At 39.1% G+C, this 21,003-nt stretch overlaps 1 protein-coding gene across 4 annotated transcripts; it reads left to right on the top strand.

Moving 5' to 3' along the window:
* Window positions 1-266: 266 nt before the first annotated feature.
* On the top strand, window positions 267-20,710 carry LOC132065188 (serine/threonine-protein kinase ATR). 4 transcript variants are annotated; one of them, XM_059458456.1, is made up of 18 exons: window positions 267-586; window positions 687-831; window positions 1,821-1,933; window positions 2,575-2,912; window positions 3,036-3,160; window positions 3,774-3,918; window positions 4,066-4,632; window positions 4,708-4,783; window positions 5,898-6,210; window positions 6,498-7,760; window positions 9,295-12,682; window positions 12,763-13,329; window positions 14,918-15,544; window positions 15,685-15,879; window positions 18,239-18,551; window positions 18,843-19,035; window positions 19,964-20,247; window positions 20,323-20,710. In XM_059458456.1, the coding sequence occupies exons 1-15, from the start codon at window positions 430-432 to the stop codon at window positions 18,404-18,406; spliced, it is 8,187 nt and encodes a 2,728-aa protein (XP_059314439.1). In that variant the 5' UTR covers window positions 267-429; the 3' UTR covers window positions 18,407-18,551; window positions 18,843-19,035; window positions 19,964-20,247; window positions 20,323-20,710. The 4 variants fall into 4 exon arrangements, with proteins under 4 accessions (XP_059314439.1, XP_059314438.1, XP_059314440.1 ...); XM_059458455.1 differs by lacking the exon at window positions 18,843-19,035 and having other exon boundaries at window positions 18,239-18,547; XM_059458457.1 differs by lacking the exons at window positions 1,821-1,933; window positions 18,843-19,035 and having other exon boundaries at window positions 446-586; window positions 18,239-18,547.
* The last annotated feature ends 293 nt before the right edge of the window (window positions 20,711-21,003 follow it).

The following is a 21,003-nucleotide window of genomic DNA, read 5'->3' as shown; positions in this document are numbered from 1 at the left end:
TAAATAAGTATTGAGATTTGATCACATAACACTTATAGGGGCAAATCTGAAAAAATAAGGTTAATTATTTCTTGATTTAATAAGTAGACACTCTTTTTGATTAAAAAAAAGGCTAAGTGGACACCCTTTTTTACTCTGAAGGAGTACAATTTTGGAGTTGTATATTTTTGAGTTGGATGGGTATTAAATTGAAACGAGGCATAGACTAGGTGTAAAATGAAAGAATTCATAAGTATGAGGGGCCTTGACCAATAAAAAATAAATATTGAGGCACTGCTGGTGGGGCGAGTTTCCCTCCAAATCCGACGAAAGCAGGCAACCCGGTAACACGAATCCGGGTCGACCCGATTGAATTAGGGAAGACACAGTTTGAAAAAGGAGGGAATTAAGCAAACTCAACTCAACTGAACTGAAGGAAAAGAGTGCAGCATGGCGAATCTGTCGAGTTTAGTACACGAACTTCGAGAACGCATAGCAGCTTCATCATCTACACCTCCCAACATACGAAACGACGACGCATTGGAAGTCCGATTTCGTGCCGTACTTCCCAATCTTCTCAATGCTTATGTCGTTCCTTCTTCCTCAGGTCTCTCTCTCTTTTTCTTCTAGAATCTTCTCTTGCTAACTCTCACTATATATATATATCTGTACGTAATTTTGGTTTGATTCTTCTTTTTTGTTTTTAGCGAATGAGAGAGAGGTTTTTGCAGTGCTAAAGCTTATAGCACACACTGCTAAGAACTTTCCTGGAGTATTTTATCATGGCAAGGCTGGTGCTGTTCTTCCCGTTATCGGACGTATATTGCCGTTTTTGGCTGAACCTGCTTTCCGGTTCGTTGCTTTGAAACATTATTTGAGTAACTGCTCTCGTAAAATATGTGTCCGTGATTTCTGTTGGAAAAATAATAATTCAAAGTTGCAGGAAACCAAAATTAGTTAGGTTCTGGTATTTTTAATTCATGTCTAGTTAGGATTTCTGATCAAATTTATAGAAGAATAGGTTTTCCTGTTTTTTTAGTCAGAGTAGATTTCATACGATTATAAATAGGAGTGCTGCTAGTTATTTTCACATAGTAGGTATTGCGGAGGTTGTAGAGAGCATTCAAAGGTTTATTAGTTTATGAATAAATTATTTTCCTTCAGTTTCTGAATGTTGAGGCCTAGGAAAGAGACCTGGAGATGTTAGGTTTGAATCGTGGTTATAACTCTCCATTTTGAACTCATTTGCCCCAGCCTTGGTTGGCGGCAACGGTGCTCGTGGTAGTGGTAGGTTGCCAGGTGAATTAGTGGAGGTGTGCCCAAGCTGGACCAGACATCACTGATAGAAAAGAGCTTACTTGAGTTTGTTAGTCTTGCCTTGTGATAAACTCTTATTATCTATTGCTAAGAAACACGTATCCTTTTTACTCATTGGAATTTGGACCTTTGATGAGAGCCCATTTTTTTTTTCTTGCTTATTTCAACATTCTGAAGAGATAAAGGAGTTAGAATTGAAGTTTTATGAGAGTAATCTCAGATTATTTCCATGTAGTTAAGAGTAACAACTAACAACCATTCTGATCTTTCCAGCTTTACACACAGATCATCACTTTTGTTATAAAAAAGAAGCTTGAATCTGTTAGCCTTGCCTTGCGATAATCTCTTTAGATATCTGCTGCTAAGAAACACGTAGCGATGCTGTTAGCTGCCTATTTGTCTGTTTTTTCATGTGTCAAGGTACTGAAGAGATAAGGAGTTAAAATTGAAGTTTTACGAGAGTTACCTCAGATTAATTCCATGTAGTAAAAAGTAACAGCTAACAGCCATTCTGAATTTTCCAGCTCTAGACACGGAGTGATTATTGAAACAATTGGAGCACTCTTATCCACTCTTCGTACAGGAGATCGAGACGCTTATCGGCAATTCTTTATGGACACGTTATTGGTTGTTGAAGGTACACATTGAAAATTGTTTTCAAGTAGTTCCAGTAGATCTACGAATTGCAATATGTATTGATGGTAGATAATCAAACAGAAGATTCAGCGTGACTAGAGTCAGCAAATTGCTAAAGCAGTACCTTTGTGAGATAAACTATCCATAGGTACATTAAGATTATTTCGATCAGGTTAAAGGGAGCTCAAAGAAAAAACATCAATGTGAAGAATGACTGATGAGAAAAGCCAGATAAGACGGGAAGAGATAAGTCGAAACAATATTAGGACTTGTCTTGAAACAATGTTTTGACTTGTCTAGGATAGAGTTAAATGGAAACAAAAAATTATATTACTGTGACTACCTGGTGACTGGACAAAGTTGGCTAAATGATTTTTGTTTTATTTGGTTTCTATCATAACTTGTTAAGATTGAGATGCGTGCTTGAGGTTTCTGGATTGTGACTATGCTCTAACTGTCATGAACATTTCTCTAGAATTTCACTTGCACAGCTAATATGGTGATGTTATGCTTATCTTCATTCAACCTGAGATATGTGGTTTTTCCTAACATCTTTTGTGAAACTCAAATGAGCTAGTAGACAACTTTCCTCCTCATTTGATTGCTATTTCCAGAAACCTGACTTGTTTTTTCTTCATATAGATCTTCTTTATGTTGCTTCAATATGTGATAAACCAAGCCCTACAGAACCAAGAGAAGTACTTTTGAGGTGTTTCAGTGAATCATTCGGTGGAGGTTGGAGCAACCATGACACAACAATATTAAGTGATCTCCCCTTGTGTTGTAAACCTTCCGATGGCAATGGCATTCTGATTAATGTCAAAGGCAAAGAAAGGTGGCAGCCTTTTGCTTCTTCTTCCATCAAGATTCTCTGTAAATGTTTAACTGAAGGAACTCTATATGTTGAAGGACTCCTTGAGACCTCATCTGTTTTGTCTGCATGTACCCTTCTGTGTTACGGAGATACTGATGTGCACATGGTTGGTACTTTCATAGCAAGATATCTTCATAACATGTTTTGTTGTTATTCATAGCTTGAGGTCCTATTCTCTGTTCTTTACTTTTTTTAATCTGATATTTTCCTTCTCAAATTTTCAATGAAGGCATGTTTTGATTTTCTACGAATCACTGGAGCAGCTATGAATCATGAAATCATTCCTGCTGAGAGATTGGTTCAATTGATTACGGCCATATTACGCGGAGATGAGGATGGGCTTCCAGTCTTCAGGTAGAGTGCTAAACTTTTGACTTTGGAGTTCTGATGCTGCAGGGGAAAAGTGCGAACTTCCTCTAAAGTTTGAGTAACATTGCTATTCCTCTCCTGTGGCTCAGTGAATATGAATACCACCAGAATGTAGTAGGCGTTCCACTTATGTTAATAAGAAAGGAAATGAAGGAGATGGGCCAATTTGACTTCTCTGCTTAGTATAAATTCAAAATCCTTGTGTATTCCTTTGCCATTTAATCCGGGAATATAGGATATTTGTTTTGCTAGTTTGTGGACTTAAGTATATGAGAATCCATAGTGTTTCTTGATCTAGGTTGAGGTTATCATTCTGATACACTTTAGCAATCACATAGCAACGTCGTGGCAACTTCTCTAGAAATGGTTATGAACATCTCTTAAACTCGCACCAGAAATGGTTATGGCTCAAATCTCAAGTTTGTTGAAGAGCAACATCAGCGTTAGCAAAATCTTGAAGCCATCACCGACCCATTTTCTGAAGAGATAGAGAGTTAGAATTGAAGTTTTACGTCTAAAATCCGAATTGCTCTATTTATTCTGAATCCCTCCGTGCTTGATTGTTTGCTTCTGCACATAATGCCTTGTTTCACTGCAGCAATACAGCTTATGATTCGTCGATTGGTGGATGCCTTCATGTATTATACTCCAATTGTCCTGATGACATTGTTAGATCGACATCTGCCGATTTAGTAACTATCTTTCCCCATTCGTTGCTTAAAACAAGAAGTCTTGACCTGAAGGTGCACTGAATTTTCTTCCTTCATCCTTCTGTTTATATATCTCTGTCTTTAGCAAGTAAACTACTTCTCTGGATAGTCTAAGCGACCTACTTGAATTGATTTTTGCACTCTGATTTGATTGTCCTAATAGTTACAAACTTGTTTCAGGATGCTTTATGTCTTGCCTATACTCGTATTGCAATGAGTTGCCCTCCTCATATCTGGAGACCTGAATCTCTGATACATTTGCTTTACTCACCCACGCCTATCATGCCTTTAATCGAGTGCTTTCAAGTGGCTTTATCTAAGCTTTTTCCTGATCTTAGTGGAGTTGAAAGCGTTACTAATGATGGAAAAGGTTTATCTGACGTGCATGAAAGTCCAAGGATTGCAGAGAAAAGACCAGGTGAATACTTGGAGATTTCAAATGCCAAACATCAGAAAATTGATGATGAAAATCGATATTCCAGTACGAACTATGAAGATGTGATTAAACTTAGCTATGGATTTAGCTCTCTGGGGAAGAAGCAATATGCTGATCATATGCATAACTCATTGACTCGGTTTATTAAACTTCTAAAGCCTCCAAGTCAGGAATCCAGTTCTTTGGGCCCAGAAGTTGCATTGACAGCTCTTAGTACACTCTGTATTGTTTTCTGTAGACATCCTCAAGCGGAACTTTCAATTCAAATATTCCATCAGATGTATGAATGGGTGCCTTGGTTGTGTGAAGAGGTTGGTTGTCAGTTATGCATGTTCATTTGAATTATGCACTCCTTCCTCCCCATAATTATGGTCATCGTCATGCAGGCAAAGCAGAAATTTCCAATCCCTATTGATTTACATTTCTTTCTAGAAGCAATTCACAACCTATTGATCATAGCAGGTAAATGGTAGATCTATGCTAATTCATTCTGCATTTCTGGTAACTTTTCATTGCTTATAATCTATCAGGAAAAAAAATATTCATTACTTGTAAAAACAATAGTCGAATGAAGAAATAAGAGTTCCAATATATTTTGTTAACAACTTCATATCTAGTCAATTTGTTACTCTATGTATCTTTGTGTCTATCACCTAATTGGCTATTTTGATTGATGTGGTTCTGTTAATTTGTATGGTACTAAACTCCTGGGAAATTGGAATGACTGACATGTTTTGACTTGCTTGCTCTTTCGATGCTGATATTTCTCTAAGATGACATACTCCCTCCGTCCCATATTAATTGGCCACTTTTTCCTTTACACACCCTTTAAGAAATCATAAATGAAAGTGTATTTTTACTGTATTACCCTTATCTCTCTCCAATAAATTGCACTCTAATCAATGGTTAATTTGAAAAATAATTAATGTTAAGGATAAAATAGGAAAAAATGAATTAATTGTAACTTGGTTTGTAAATGGACAAGTGTTTTGGGACATATATTTTTAGTAATGTGGCCAACTAATATGGGACGGAGGGAGTATCAATTAGACGTGTTTCAGTTTGTTGGTTATTAAGGCAGCAGCATGTTTTGTACTAATTCTTAAACTTCTGCCAGAACAAATATTACTGCTCAGTCCACGTTCTAAAGTTATATCATCCTTGTGAAGCAATTGCAGTGGGAATAGGTTTTTAATTTAGATTGTGACATCCTGGTAGTTTACAGATAAGTCTTATCAGTTTAGTATTTGATAATTCTCTCCCGTTGCTTCTTCTCATTGTGTTCCATTTATTGAATTAGCTAGCGCTACTACGCATATCAACATAACTTGTCGCTATTGTCATTGTCAACATAACTGGGGAAACCTTTGTGTTTTCAATGTGAATGGCAGCTGAAAGATATTTGCTTTGTTTCGTAGCAATTAGAGTAATTTAATTTTATCTGGCTAGTTATGATATCCTCAAAGAAGGTGTGTCTGTAGTCAATGAAAAGATAAGTATCAACCTTCCATTAACTGCGTTCTTTCTTTCCTTGTTTTGTTTTGTTTTTCCTTTTTAATATGTAAAATCTATTTAGGCTCCCTTCCCAATGAGAGTAAATATTTCAAGACCAAGGGTGACAACTTAGCACTTATGCAGTCATTGCTAAGGCTACCATGGACCAGATCTCAATCTACTGATACCTACTCATCATCGAAGGCAAAGATCCTTTCTCTGTGTGTGCTGTCTAAAATTGGGCCTGTACTGCAAGATGGAAACGATCTTGATATATTGGACTTGGGACTCCGTGATACCGCCGAGGATGTTAGAACTGAAGCTGTCATATCCATACCAGTTATATTAATGTGGTCTGGTTTTGGTTTAATGAATCACATATTCAAGATGCTGGAGTAAGTGAAAATAAGCTATATATACTTTATGTTTTAATGTATATTTGTATGAACAAGACTGCTCTATATAACAGTCAAAACAAGGTTTTTCAACTTTGGTATGTTATATGTTGTCACGTGATTTTGTACTTATCTGCTCATATCAACTTAGACATACAAGCTTGTGCATATGGATGTGCGAATGAAGTTGGAGTAATTTCATAAAATTTCTGCTTCTCCGTATCTACAATGTCAAGAAATTCTAGCCATATCATTAATGTATTAATTATTTTTATATTGGTTTGCAGGATCCTGGAAAAAGAGGCACATGGTCGAATTAGCAAAGTAATCCCAGCGTGTCTTGGTTATTTGGCATGCCTTTATGGATCCTGTACAACTGGTGTACTAAGGGAATGCCAATGCAAATTTTACTTGCCAAAGGGTAATATAAGACTAGATATGACAATGGATGACCTTGTGGGAGGATTTTGGTGTTCAAAGTGTGATATAAATGCTGGACTTGTGAACCGATCAAATTTAACTGTTTTGCGTCTTCCTGACATACACAAGAACGAACCTACTACAGATCATGATTATTTTCATTTACAATCCATCTTCTTCCGTCTTCTTTTGGATGAATCATCAGAAGATGTTCAATTAGCTTGTGTAGGTGTGCTTCATAGAATACTCCTCCATGGAACTGAAAGTATTCTGCTTAAAACAAGATCTGAATGGTTAGAATGTGTTGATTTCCTACTCATTCACAGGAAAAAGGCCATTCGAGAATCCTTTTCTAAACAGATTGGTTTCTTCATTGAGGAACCTATTCTGAATTGTTTGTTCTTGGATGAGGAGGGCCATGAGGCTGCTAGCAGATCCAAAGAACAAAAGTTCATGGACAAAATAAAACACGCTGTGGAAACAGCGGATGATCCTCTGGTTTTTGCAACTCTTCTAGAAGCTACAGCTGAGATTATGAAGGCGATTGATGTGCAGAGTCGGTCCTTTATGTTCTCTCTAATTTTATTGATTGAACAGCTTGATAATCCCCATGTGACAGTTAGAATAATTGCATCAAGGTTGATAACGAAGTCTTGCTACTTTCATCTTAGAGGAGGATTTGAATTAATCCTTTCTCGATTTCTTCATATTCGAAATGACTTATTTGATTACCTGTCTACAAGGCTTGCTAGCCGACCAAAAATGATTGAAGAGTTTGCGGCAGCTATTCTTGGCACTGATACCGAAGAACTTGTCAAGAGAATGGTTCCTGTCGTTCTCCCGAAGTTGGTTGTTACTCAGCAGGATAATGAACAAGCGATTTTCACTTTGTATGAGCTCGCCAAGTGCTTAAATACAGATATGGTGCAACTAATTGTTAACTGGCTACCTAAAGTACTTGCTTATGCTCTTCATCGTGCCAATGGCCAAGAATTGCTCTCTGTTCTTCAGTTCTACCACGAGCAGACTGGTTCTGACAACCAAGAAATTTTTGCTGCTGCACTCCCTGCTCTTTTGGATGAACTTATGTGCTTCACAGATGAAGATGAGTCAAATGAGGCAAGTAACAGGTAATATAGCTTCAGAAATCACAAAGAAGATTACATTGTTGAGTTTGTTAAAGGATAGATTCTAGTTTCTGCATTCATTTTCTGTTAAAGAGGCAGTTTTCGGCCTTGGTTCTTTATTTCTTATATTTTCTACTTTGCTCTTCTTTTTCTTTATTTCACTTATTTTAGCTTGTCTGTGTGTGTCTGTTTTGGGCCGCGGGGAGGGGGGGGGGGGTGGTTGAGGTGAGGTTGGATAATTCTGAACTTCTACCTTTTTCTAGTGGGTTATTCTTTCTAGAAATGGAATCACAAATTGATAGTATCTGAAGCAGGTAGAGGTCCTAGTTTCTAGTATTACTATCTTGGTTCCACCAGTTAATTGTAATTTTCTATTCTGCTTGGCCCCAAAAAAAAAAAGAAGAAGGAATTGAATTGCAAAATGCAAATGATGGATGATGTCGGAGATGGATTTTCACCTCTCTTTCCTAACTACTTCTTCCTCTTTTGGTTTGGGTGGGGTGGGGGTAAAGTAAGGATATAATTAACAAAACCAGCAGTTGAGGTAGTGCTAGTTATTTCCTATGTTAAAATCGAAGGGAATCAGTAAAGTCTAGCAACATATGTACAATCATTTACAATTACAACATCAATAGTACACGGAAACATAAGAATTGTTCAATATTTGCTTGGATCAAGCTACTCTCAAGGCACCTCTGGTTCCTTTACCCGCATAAGATCCCAAAGGTGCAGAGTTGTCTGGTATGTATTATCTTTCAAATGGACTTTCTGGATCAAGGAATTGCTCGCTGTATCCCAGAAATAGTTAACAATGTATCCAAAAACCCATTGCCATCATGCAATGTAAAAAAAGATGATTTATGATCCTACAATTCACACAAGAAACATATGCTTCGCGACATAAAACCCCTTTTCAACAGCTCTTTTTCTCTAGAGAAAATGCTAAGACCAATGCTTAGAGAAACTCTTCATTTTAAGAAAGTTCTGATAACAAGCCTTAAACTAAGTTCCCTATTGTGTCACCTTTTCTCTTCATAGAATCAGCCTTTTGACAAACCCTCTGGTCCATTTTCTTTTGCAAAGAAATCAGACTGTCAAGCTCCTTATCTTGACAGTAGCTGCTGAAATTGATTTTCCAGATTCCATCTGTCCTGTTGGGCTATAGCAGTATCTGGATAAGTGGAAAATCTGAAAAGATCATGAAATTACTTCTTCCTTCGCAGGAATGTGACCGAGCAATTATCCTGCCAAAATTTTATCTTTCTTCCATCTCCCTATTCAAAGTATACGTCTGTTCGGAACTCTTCTCATAAATTCGTGATAACTTCCACTCTATATGCATTGGAAACAACTTTACCGCACCAAGAACCTTCCAAACCATATTTAGCATTCATAACCTTTCTCCACAAGGTATCTTATTCATTTAAAAAACATCCTATCAATATTATTTAAAATGAAAAGTAGCTAATTGTATTCCAGAAATTACGAAAATTACTGTCAGCTTTACATTGTATGAATGATGCTGCTAATTTCACAGGTTACTGAAGGTGCCTCAGGTGATAAAGGAAGTTTCTGGGATTCTAACTGGTGACGAAGACATTCCTGCGTTTTTAAGGAATCATTTTGTTGGTCTCCTAAACAGCATTGATAGGAAAATGCTGCATGCTGAGGATATATCACTGCAAAGACAAGCTATCAAGCGAATTGAGATGCTGATAAGTATGATGGGTTCCCATCTTAGCACTTATGTACCAAAACTTATGGTTCTTCTCATGCAGACTGTTAATAAGGAATCACTTCAGGGTGATGGTCTTTCTGTCTTACATTTTTTCATCAAGCGGATAGCGCAGATATCACCATCTAGCACGAAGCACGTGATTTCTCAAGTTTTTGCTGCTCTGGTTCCCTTCCTGGAGAGAGAAAGTGAAAGTTCCTCCTCTCATTTGAATAAAATTGTGGAGATCTTGGAAGAACTCGTACCTCAGAATATAGCAATTCTAAAGGAACACATTGGGGAGTTTCCTCCTTTGCCTAGTATTCCTGCTTTAGATAGGGTGAACAGAATGATAAGCGCGGGACGTGGAATGATGACCTTGAATGATCAGTTGCGGGACATTATTGATAGTTTGAATCATGAAAATTTGAACGTCAGGTATATGGTTGCATCTGAATTGAGTAAATTGCTCAACCTTAGGAGGGAGGATATCATGGCTTTAATTACTAAGGTAGGAGATGCAAACATGGAAGTAATGAGTGCTTTGATCACATCTCTGCTTAGAGGATGTGCAGAACAATCAAGAACAATGGTTGGTCAGCGGCTGAAGTTGATATGTGCAGATTGTCTTGGAGCACTTGGTGCAATAGATCCTTCAAAAGTCAAGGGATTTTCAAGCACGCGATTCCAAATTGCTTGCTCAGATGATGATGTAATTTTTGAGTTGATTCATAAGCATCTGGCCCGGGCCTTCAGGGCTGCTCCTGATACCATTATTCAAGATTCTGCAGCCTTGGCGATTCAGGAACTACTAAAGATTGCAGGCTGTGAGGCATCTCTTGACGACAATGTTGTAACTTCTACTTCACAGACAAGAGGGAAACGACCGGGGAAGTTGCCTGTATCAGTGGTAGATGGTAAGTACACTGAAGTGCAGGGAAGAGGTCAAAAATTGTGGAATCGTTTCTCTAGTTACGTGAAGGAGATAATAGCCCCTTGCTTAACCTCCAGATATCAGCTGCCAAGTATGTCGGATTCAACATCTTCTGGTCCAATCTATCGTCCTTCAATGTCATTTAGAAGATGGATATTTTTCTGGATCAAGAAACTGACTGCACATGCAACAGGTTCTCGAGCAAGTATTTTCTTTGCCTGTCGTGGTATAGTCCGCCATGATATGCAAATAGCAGTGTATCTTCTTCCATATTTGGTCCTCAATGCAGTATGTGATGGTACTGAAGAGGCACGCTGCGGCATAACAGAGGAGATTTTATCTGTTCTCAATGCTGCTGCATCAGAGAATAGCACTGATGTTGTTAACGGTATAAGTTCAGGGCACAATGAAGTTTGTATCCAAGCTGTATTTACTCTTCTTGATAATCTTGGTCAATGGGTGGATGACGTACAACAGGAACTTTCACTTTCCCAGTCTATTCAAACTTCCAGTTCGAGGCAACAAGCTCTCAAGTCGAAGGAGAAGACCATCAATCTGTCAAGTGATTCTGACCAGGTGCTTATTCAATGTAAACATGTCTCAGAACTCTTGGCTGCAATTCATAAAATGACTCTTGCAAGGGCATCTTTCAGATGCCAAGCTTATGCCAGGTCCCTTTTGTACTTTGAATCTCATGTGCGGGAGAAGTCAGGATCATTTAATCCTGCCTCTGAGAAGAGTGGCCTCTTTGAAGATGAAGACATCTCATTTCTGATGCAAATTTACAGTGGGTTGGATGAGCCAGATGGCTTATGTGGATTTGCTTCCTTACGCAAGTCAAACAGCTTGCAAGATCATCTATTGATAAATAAGAAGGCGGGAAACTGGGCAGAAGTATTGACTTCGTGTGAGCAGGCTTTGCAGATGGAACCAACTTCTGTCCAGAGGCACTCAGACGTTGTCAACTGCTTGCTAAACATGTGCCATTTGCAGGCGACAGTTACCCATGTAGATGGATTAATATCTAGAATACCTAAATACAAGAAAACTTGGTGTATGCAAGGTGTTCAGGCTGCATGGAGGCTTGGAAGGTGGGACTTGATGGATGAATATCTTAATGGGGCTGATGAAGAAGGTTTAGTATGTAGCAGTTCTGAGAGTAATGCTTTATTTGACATGGATGTCGCTAAGATTCTTCAAGCAATAATGAAGAGAGATCAGTTCTCCGTTGCTAAGAAAATTACTTTGTCGAAACAAGCTCTGATTGCTCCTTTGGCTGCTGCAGGAATGGATTCTTATGCGAGAGCTTACCCCTTTGTTGTCAAGCTTCACATGCTGCGGGAGTTAGAGGATTATAGCTCTCTCCTTGGTGGTGAGTCTTTCTTAGAAAAATCATTCGTTCTATATGACTCAGGTTTCTCAAAACTGATGGAAAGCTGGGAAAATCGGCTCAAACTCACTCAACCATCTCTCTGGGCTAGGGAACCACTCTTGGCTTTTCGGAGATTAGTTTTTGGTGCAAGTGGTCTTAATGCTCAAGTTGGGGAGTGCTGGGTTCAATATGCAAAGCTCTGTCGTTCTGCTGGTCATTACGAGACAGCAAGTCGAGCAATTCTAGAAGCCAAGGCCTCAGGTGCACCTAATGTTCACATGGAAAAGGCTAAGCTTCTGTGGAGCACCAGACGAGCTGATGGTGCCATTGCTGAGCTGCAACAGACCCTTCTGAATATGCCTGTTGAGGTTGTAGGCTCTGCAGCAATATCATCAATCACTAGCCTCTCATTGGTTCCATTGAACCCACAGCCTATACTTTGTGGTACTCAGTCTTCCAACGAGAATAAAGGCGTTGCCAAAACTCTTCTACTCTATTCAAGGTGGATACATTACACTGGTCAAAAGCAGAAGGAAGATGTGATTAGTCTGTACTCTAGGGTGAAGGAATTACAGCCCAAGTGGGAAAAAGGATACTTTTACTTGGCAAAATACTGTGATGAACTACTTGTTGATGCCCGAAAACGGCAAGATGATAAGGAGCCGTGTTCAAAAGCAGTCCGAGCAAATTCTGCCCTTGCTGCTGCGACCAATATGAACACTGAGAGTTGTTGGTGGTCATATCTTCCTGATGTGCTCTTATTTTATGCAAAGGGCCTTCACAGGGGCCACAGGAATCTTTTCCAGGCCCTTCCTAGGTTGTTGACACTGTGGTTTGATTTTGGTAGCATTTATCATATAAGCAGCTCTTCAGCCAAAAAAAAATTGGAATTGATCCATTTGAAGGTGGTGTAACACACATGCTTTCTTTTTTGTTGTGATGCTGATATCTTCGGATTCTTTTCATAACTTTTCCTCTTTTGCAGGTTATGAGCGTCATGCGGGGTTGTTCAAACGATTTTCCAACATATCAGTGGCTAACTGTTCTGCCTCAATTGGTTTCCAGAATTTGCCATCAGAATGAAGAAATTGTTCGGTTGGTGAAACGCATAATAACAAGTGTTCTCCGGAAATACCCCCAACAAGCCCTTTGGACGATGGCAGCTGTTACAAAATCTACGGTTCCTTCAAGGAGGGAGGCTGCTGCAGAGATTATAAATGAAGCAAGAAGAAAATCCAATGAAGCAAGTGTCAGTTCTTTGTTTGCGCAGTTTGCGATGCTGATTGATCACCTAATTAAGCTATGTTTCCATCCTGGTCAAACAAAGGCAAAAACAATCAATATTGCGACTGAATTTAGTGCTTTGAAGCGGATGATGCCACTGGAAATCATAATGCCAACCCAACAGTCCCTTACTGTTAATCTACCTACATATGATGTGAATACACCTGAGTCCATTACATCTGAAATCTTCTATTCAGCAGACCTTCCTACAATTTCAGGAATTGCAGATGAGGCTGATATTCTTTCCTCGCTTCAGAAACCAAAGAAAGTAAGGCCTTCTCTTCTTGATGCTTTTACATTTGATTTTCTCCGAAGATATTCTTCGTTCTATTTGTTTAACCATGATAAAGTCCTCCAGACCGGAAAGAAAGGAATCTAAGAAGCTTTGAAAGGAAAGTTGAGAACATACATAAACTACAAAGGTCTCTCTTATGGATTTTTGGTGATAATGTAAATGAAAGTGGATAGTGCTAGGAAAAATACTACAATACTGATACTGATCTGGAATTAAAAATAGTAAGCGAATTGTCACAAACACTTAAAGCCACTGCCTTGAAAGCGATTTCGGCCTGACTCCGGAGCAAATTGTTAAGGCCGGTCACTCTCTAAGTTTCCACAGCTCTTCCAAACATGTGCGCTCGTGGCTGGAAGTTTGGAGTTGCACAAATACAATTGCCAGAGATTTACACAGAAAGTAAGCCAATGAGGGAGAGAACTAATGAAGGAGAGAGTATTTGTGTTTTTGTGTTTTCTCTCATAAAAGAAGACATCCAAATATATAAGTGTAGGAAATTGAATGTTATGGTGAGGAAATAACCAGCCCATCAGTTATGAACATAGTGGCCGAATAATTCTCATTAAGGCCATACATTGCAGTTCTGCACAATCAGTTTCAGAGAATGAATGTGGTGATTTTTACTTTGCATTCCATCTGCACAAGTAATTCCAAATAATGAATGTGGTGATTTTTACTTTGCATTCTCATCTGCACAAGTAATTCCAGAGAATTAATGTGGTGATTTTTACTTTGCATTCTCATCTGCACAAGTAATTCCAGAGAATTAATGTGGTGATTTTTACTTTGCATTCTCATTCATTTAATAAAAAATGCTAACAGATAGAAGATTGGAATTTCTTAGCCGCTTTACAGTGTGAAGAAGATGATCACTACCGTAAGCACCACCTGGCTGCTACTTTTTCCAGTAATAAGATTCTTCACTTACCTATCAAAATAAAAAGTCTGCCAGGCTTCTTTAATGTTGTATTGAAATGCTTCACCCTCGACTAGTAATTCTTCTTTCTTCCTCTTTAATTATAGCTAACTTAGTATGGATACTGAAGCTTAACTTAATGCGATGCCCTATTAAGTTTTTGTACCAAAGCTGTTGCTTAGCACTATTAGGGATACAGCAGCTATAAATGACTGCTTGATCAGATGGTTGTGTACAGCTGATATTTTCTTTGATAAAAGGTGAGTTATTATTAATTCGAGCACCATAAGGGTGCTATTTATGTACTGTACAATCTTTGCCCGCTATTTTAATTGGGTAGGTAGCTAATAAAGTCTCACATTTTTTTCCATCTAATAAAGTAACAGTTAATATATACTACTTGTAACCTGTTGTTTACACCAAAAAGTAGAAAGCGGAAACAGATACACTTAAGTTGATACATTGGTTTTATGCTTCCTTAGAAAAAGTTGCTATTTCTCTCCATAACACTGAGTATGCCCAGTGGGATTGTGCAGAGCATATTTTACGATTAGGTGGATCTTCTTGCAGAGGCTAATTGTATTATGTCGTTCATACTTGAGCTAATCCTCTTTTTCCCTTTTTTTTTTTTTTTGTATTTTGCAGATTATTCTTTTGGGAAGTGATGGAATTGAGCGCCCATTCCTTTGCAAACCCAAGGATGATCTCAGGAAAGATGCACGTATGATGGAATTCAATGCTATGGTTAATCGCCTACTATCTAAGTGCTCTGAAAGTCGTAGGAGGAAGCTTTATATTCGCACATTTGCAGTGATACCACTGACAGAAGATTGTGGTATGGTTGAGTGGGTTCCTCATACCCGTGGGCTTCGACAAATACTCCAAGACATTTACGTAAGCTGTGGAAAATTTGATAGACAGAAAACAAATCCTCAAATTAAGCGTATTTATGATCAGTGCCTGGGTAATAAAATGCCAGAAGATGAAATGCTGAAGAAGAAAATCCTTCCAATGTTCCCTCCAGCTTTCCATAAATGGTTCTTGAACATGTTTTCAGAACCAGCCGCTTGGTTCAGGGCTCGGGTTGCATATGCTCATACTACTGCTGTTTGGTCAATGGTTGGTCATATAGTGGGCCTTGGAGATAGGCATGGCGAAAACATCCTCTTTGATTCGACCACTGGTGACTGTGTTCATGTTGATTTCAGCTGCTTATTTGACAAAGGTTTGCAGTTAGAGAAACCAGAACTGGTTCCTTTCAGGCTAACACAGGTAACAAGAAGAGAACAAAGATCTTTTGACATATTAGCATTGGTGAAAAGTTTGAAATTTATCTTGATAATCAGGTCGGAATTGAGTTTTGTGGGGATATTCTCGTTTTGCAACTTACTTGTTACATTGCCCACATGCAGAACATGATTGATGGCTTGGGCATTACTGGTTATGAAGGAATCTTCCTAAAGGTTTGCGAGATCACACTTTCTGTATTACGGGCACATAGAGAGACGCTAATGAGTGTCCTTGAAACTTTCATCCACGATCCTCTGGTGGAATGGACTAAATCTCATAAATCTAGTGGGGTGGAGGTTCAAAATCCTCATGCACAGGTTAGAACTCTTATCACTTGTCCTTAATATGTGTGCTACAATTTCAGTTATACTGTTACGCGGCGCCTTCTTGAGATGTTTAGAAGGGCGACGTAAGGCTAAGTAATCCGACTTCCGTGTGATCACTATCCGCCAACCTGAGGTCCCCTCTACACGCTAGACTAGATTGTCAGTGCCGTGTAGGAAAACCGTGTCGTCAACAATTTGCAATGAGAGAATTGAAAACGAAAATGCTTGCTTGTATTAACAGAGAATTGATTACAAGAGAGCTGGGGTGTTCGAGGGGGAGAGAACACCTTTGCAGAAGATTTGAATGCTTTTTGATTTCACCAACTATATCCCCCCTAATAATGCTTTAAAAATAAAAACCCAAGTTACAGGAGTAGACATAAAAAAGCTAGAGAATCATACTACAAGAACAGGAAGTAAACTACTCTATATTTACATCAAAAGTGACCTAAACTAGAGCAGGTCCATTACAGCAACTTCGGATCATGGCACTGCCGTGCGCACCGGGGTGCGGGCACGGTCGGGCGCTTGTGGGCGCAGGCTGTCGTGCGCGCGCGCTGGGGCGCTGGCACTGTCGTGCGCGCGCAGGTGCTGGCTGTCGGGCGCGCTGGGGCGCTGACTGTCGGGCACTGCGCGCGGGCTGCCTGGCATGGGCGCATGGGCGCTGACTGCAGGCGAGCGTTGAGGGCGCTGCTTGCTGATGGGCGCTTTGGGCACAGCCGGCTGGTGGGCTCGGTCACGAGCGAACGATGGGGCGACATTAGCATGGGCGTTCTTGTCGCTTGGTGCGACCGAGACCACGGGGTCGTCCATGACACTGGGGCCATGGGGTGCGACCAAGGGGTCATTGGGCATGGCGGTAAAGCCACCCATGACATTAATGAAATTAATGTCTCTGGTTAATGAAATTAATGAGTTTTGATAGGCAAAGTTGACTTTTATTTCTTTATGTTTCGTGGCTAACATTGTTATACCTTATCTTCCAAATTTTGGCGCTTTTGACCTTTTAACTGATCAAGATACTCAATCCTGATGCCCACTTGATGGAAAACCTTACCGTGCCAATCAAATCAAACATAAATGAGGTATTCTGACCATTTTAAACTCTTTAAACAATGATTCACAATTTTCTCCAACTTTGCCTTTCTTGTGGCCAAACCTATCTTTTCCTCTCCTTATCACGTTCCTAAATCTATACCCTAGAATTCTGGATGCGTGGAGCACAGGTGATTGATGGTTGGTTGGCTATGTCATGTTTGGAGGAATCTGTTTGAAAATGTCATGAGATGGGAGTAGGAGTTGGTAGTTAAAGAGGGAGGCAGTTGATGGGGTTTGGGGTGTTTGGGGTGAAGGTAGAGGGCAGTAGATGGGAAGGAGAAGGGGAGCAGATGGATGAGACGTGGAAGGCTGGCAGGAGGGCCGCTGCCAGGAATGAGAAGAAATGGAGCACTTGTGGGAATGGGGTGCAAGAATGGAGATCTTGCAGAAGGAAGGGGGTGGAGGATGATTCTGCTGATATATGAACTTCTTAGCCTGTTAGCCTAGTAGAATAGAATACCTCACATAATTACTAGTGAATGGCGTGTGTTATTATCTGCCAAAAATTATTGGGTTAAGAAGAGTTAATAGCTGATGTGCAAACAAAAACAAATAACTGGCCCTCACTCCCAAGTTGGCTATGTGAATCCTTAATTCTCCATTTAAGCTCAACTCATGTTATCATCATACCGAATAAAGACAAAAGTGAAAAATAAGTTTTTAATATGTAAAATAGTAATAGTAATAGTAATAATAATAATAATAGAAATTTGCTGGCAAGAATAAAACCTTTCCCAACTAGTAGATATCGCCTATATAGATCATTTTATTATGACCGAGAAATCTGTTTGGAGCTGAGTGCCAACCCTAATATCACCTAAAGCTCTGAAGGAGCAATATCCCACACCCTGCTTCATCTTATGTCTTCTGAAGGCCCAGCTGAATAGAGAATCCTTCACTGTACCTGGCACATTATCCCAGACCATCTCAGAGTCTTCTCCCTCTAAAGTCGTGATGCTACCTGACAATGCAGAAGAAAGTGATCCACGTCCTCCCACCACAGCCATCTTCTGCTAGTTAATCTAAGTGTTATCCTTTTGTGTTAAAGTTAGTAAGGCAACAATCTCTTGTGGTGATGTCTTAACAAGATTGTTATATATTTAATGTGTTGCGGCAAGAAAAAACTAGGATGAGTCGGCGCATTGCATTGATTGCCTTAAGCACAGGGATTCTATCTACTATTACTCTAATTGTACTTTACCTTATAATATTTTTGACATAACTGCTAAACGGATTTACTTGAAATTTGCAGCGAGCAATCAATAACATAGAAGCGCGGTTGCAAGGAATTGTTGTTGGTGTTGGAGCTGCACCATCGTTGCCTCTTGCTGTGGAAGGGCAAGCTCGTCGCCTGATTGCTGAAGCTGTTTCACATAAAAATCTTGGGAAAATGTATATATGGTGGATGCCGTGGTTTTAAACCTCTGTGATGCCCATTATTTGCAATACGTATATCTATGCTCTCTCATAATTCTGCAAAATTGGTTGAAACCTTCAGCGTTGAATTCTGCAAAATTGGTTGTGACCTTGAGCAGTAAGGCATCTCTAGGAAGATACGTCTGTAAGTAAACCTTTTACTTTTTTTTGAAAATAAAAAAAAGTACATGATCTGCCCTTTCAAATGTTCTGTATAGTGCTCTTCATGTCCATGTGATCATTCGATGGGCATGTATATGCATGAAATGATACAGGGTGTAAAAGGATTTTTGGAGGCACCTCACATGGTTCTTATTAGCACTTTTTGTACTGCTAGATTTCACAATGGGAATTTTGAGACTACCTAACTCCTGATTATGTAATTTTTGTTTGCACTGTAATTGGTCCGACTGATTGCTTTTGGGAGCTTTAACGGGAAGTTAAAATTTTCTACTGCCTAGTGCCTGAAATGATCCAACTCAGTCAGTTATAAGAACAAGAAATCTAAAGAGTTTATCAGTTACCTTTTTCCAAGAATGGCTTTTCGTCACATGGAAGGTTGATGAGGAAAATATTTTCCTTATGATGGCGGTGTCCTGGCTAGCTTAAGCGCAACTCGACTAATTCCACCAGGTACCTGCTAGCCTCACCAGCACAAGTAGTAGATAAGCCCTTCAAGGCTTTGGCAGCTGTGAAGAAATCAACTAGTGCTTTTTGCCTCGGTTGAGATTTTGAACCGGAGACCTTATTGTTCTCCTCCTGCTTCATTGATCAATAGGCCACACCCGTGGGTGTAAATATAACAAATTAGTTAAGATAAAAGATTTGGCCCCGCACCTTTGTAATTAGAGCGTTTCTTATTGATAAAACAAATATCTAGGGATTGAGTGTCTTTTGGAGAGAACCATATTTTGTAGGTTTCTCATTTTTTGGTATACTACTTGTATACGGCCAAGATGGCCTTGTTATTATTAATGAAAACTTTTACCTGATAAAAAAAAAAAAAAAAAAAAAGGAAGAAAACTCATTATAAAATCCAAATATTTAAGTTATTTGAGGAGGAACTAGTAATAGTCCTGAAAGAAGTGCTTGGCAATTTGCACTTTTCATTCTTATGTATTTGATCTAGTATAGCTTTATTATAGTTAATCTGCATTAATGAATATATGGTGCATTAGCTTGTTTGTGTGATTAACTCCTGTGTTGCATTTTTGTGTGTGGGAAGTGGGAACCAAAAGACAGCAGCTGTCACATGGTTACAAAATTATTACAGAATAACATCAACAAATGGAATTACAGTAGTCACGTATTTGCATAATTACAATCAACATGTCTTGGTGGTTCTTGATTCATCTAGGTAGTAGTGCAGGTATAAGCAATTGATTTAGGATAGGACTGATTTCTCAAAAATCTCTGTCATTTCGTTGTGGTGTAACTTTCTGGATAATATATGAGAAACTAGTTGAATTGGTTTTCACCCTTATTGCCCTGGAAATCTTGAATACAATTGTGAAATCTTATTTCTTTTTCTGCTGATGGATCTTGCCTTTCTTGCACACAGGAGGATGTGGTTGAACAGTGGCTGGCAGCTTGTAATACACTTTCCGTAGGCAGTATGACCATATTCTTGTAAGAAGATCCTCCGGTCTTCCTTGGGATATGCTCGCGTGCACCAAGTAGATCTTCCAGCACCTGTAGAAAATTTTGATTGATTGGTTGGATAAGAGCAATCTATGCTGCAAGTTGGTTTTGCCACTGTCTTTGTTTTACTCGTGAATGCTCCATCCATACGTGGTTCTCAATTACTTTGGTTTGCGTATGAATCCATCAGGAGACAGGACTTCTGTATGCTTCTTACACATTTGCTTGATATCTTGCAAAATCTCTCTGATTGATTACTTCTTATCTACGCTGTTGCAGTTTGATTTGTTCAGCCGGACTTGGAATTGCTGAAGATGATGTCCACGTGTAAGCCCGACATTCATATGATAACCAAATATTAGGTGCTTGAATAGCTCTTGAAGAGCTGATGGTTCAATGGCTGAAGATTATTCGGCACAAGTTGCATACTTCTCCTAAGCTGTCTTATTGATTGTGACGATAAAAAACAGTTGAAGGGTATTTGAAGCCACCCTCTTTGCCAATTTGGCATGGATGTAACACCTCAGATGATGAGTCACCCATGGTGCAGTTCGAATTTTAGCCCCACCTTAATAGAGAAAAACCATCAGAAAGTTGATGCCGGAACGTAACTGGCCATAGTATTGAGGTGATGTATTCCAATGTTGTGGCTTGAATTATGCGCTGAAATGAACTTTGTTCTTAAATCTTAATCCGTATGCCCTTGAGCCCCATATCTGTATTTACTTTGCTTTTCCTTGACGCTGAATTCTGTGTTCTTTTGATCCCTGTGATTAATGAACCTATATAACTCTATTTGTTCCTTTTTATGTAAAATATAAACCTTATAAAATTTGGAACATACCAAACACTTATCATTGAATTTTGTTAGGACCATAAACTTTTAAAATATGACCACGCATGCTCTTAACATGTTATGACACTACGAGAGAAATTTATTTATTCTCTACTAAAGGCAGA

This window comes from Lycium ferocissimum, chromosome 7 (assembly GCF_029784015.1).
Source record: "Lycium ferocissimum isolate CSIRO_LF1 chromosome 7, AGI_CSIRO_Lferr_CH_V1, whole genome shotgun sequence".
Lineage (NCBI taxonomy): Eukaryota > Viridiplantae > Streptophyta > Magnoliopsida > Solanales > Solanaceae > Lycium > Lycium ferocissimum.
The sequence above is the reverse complement of the archived record's forward strand: the minus strand, read 5'-3'. Positions and strand labels throughout refer to the sequence as shown.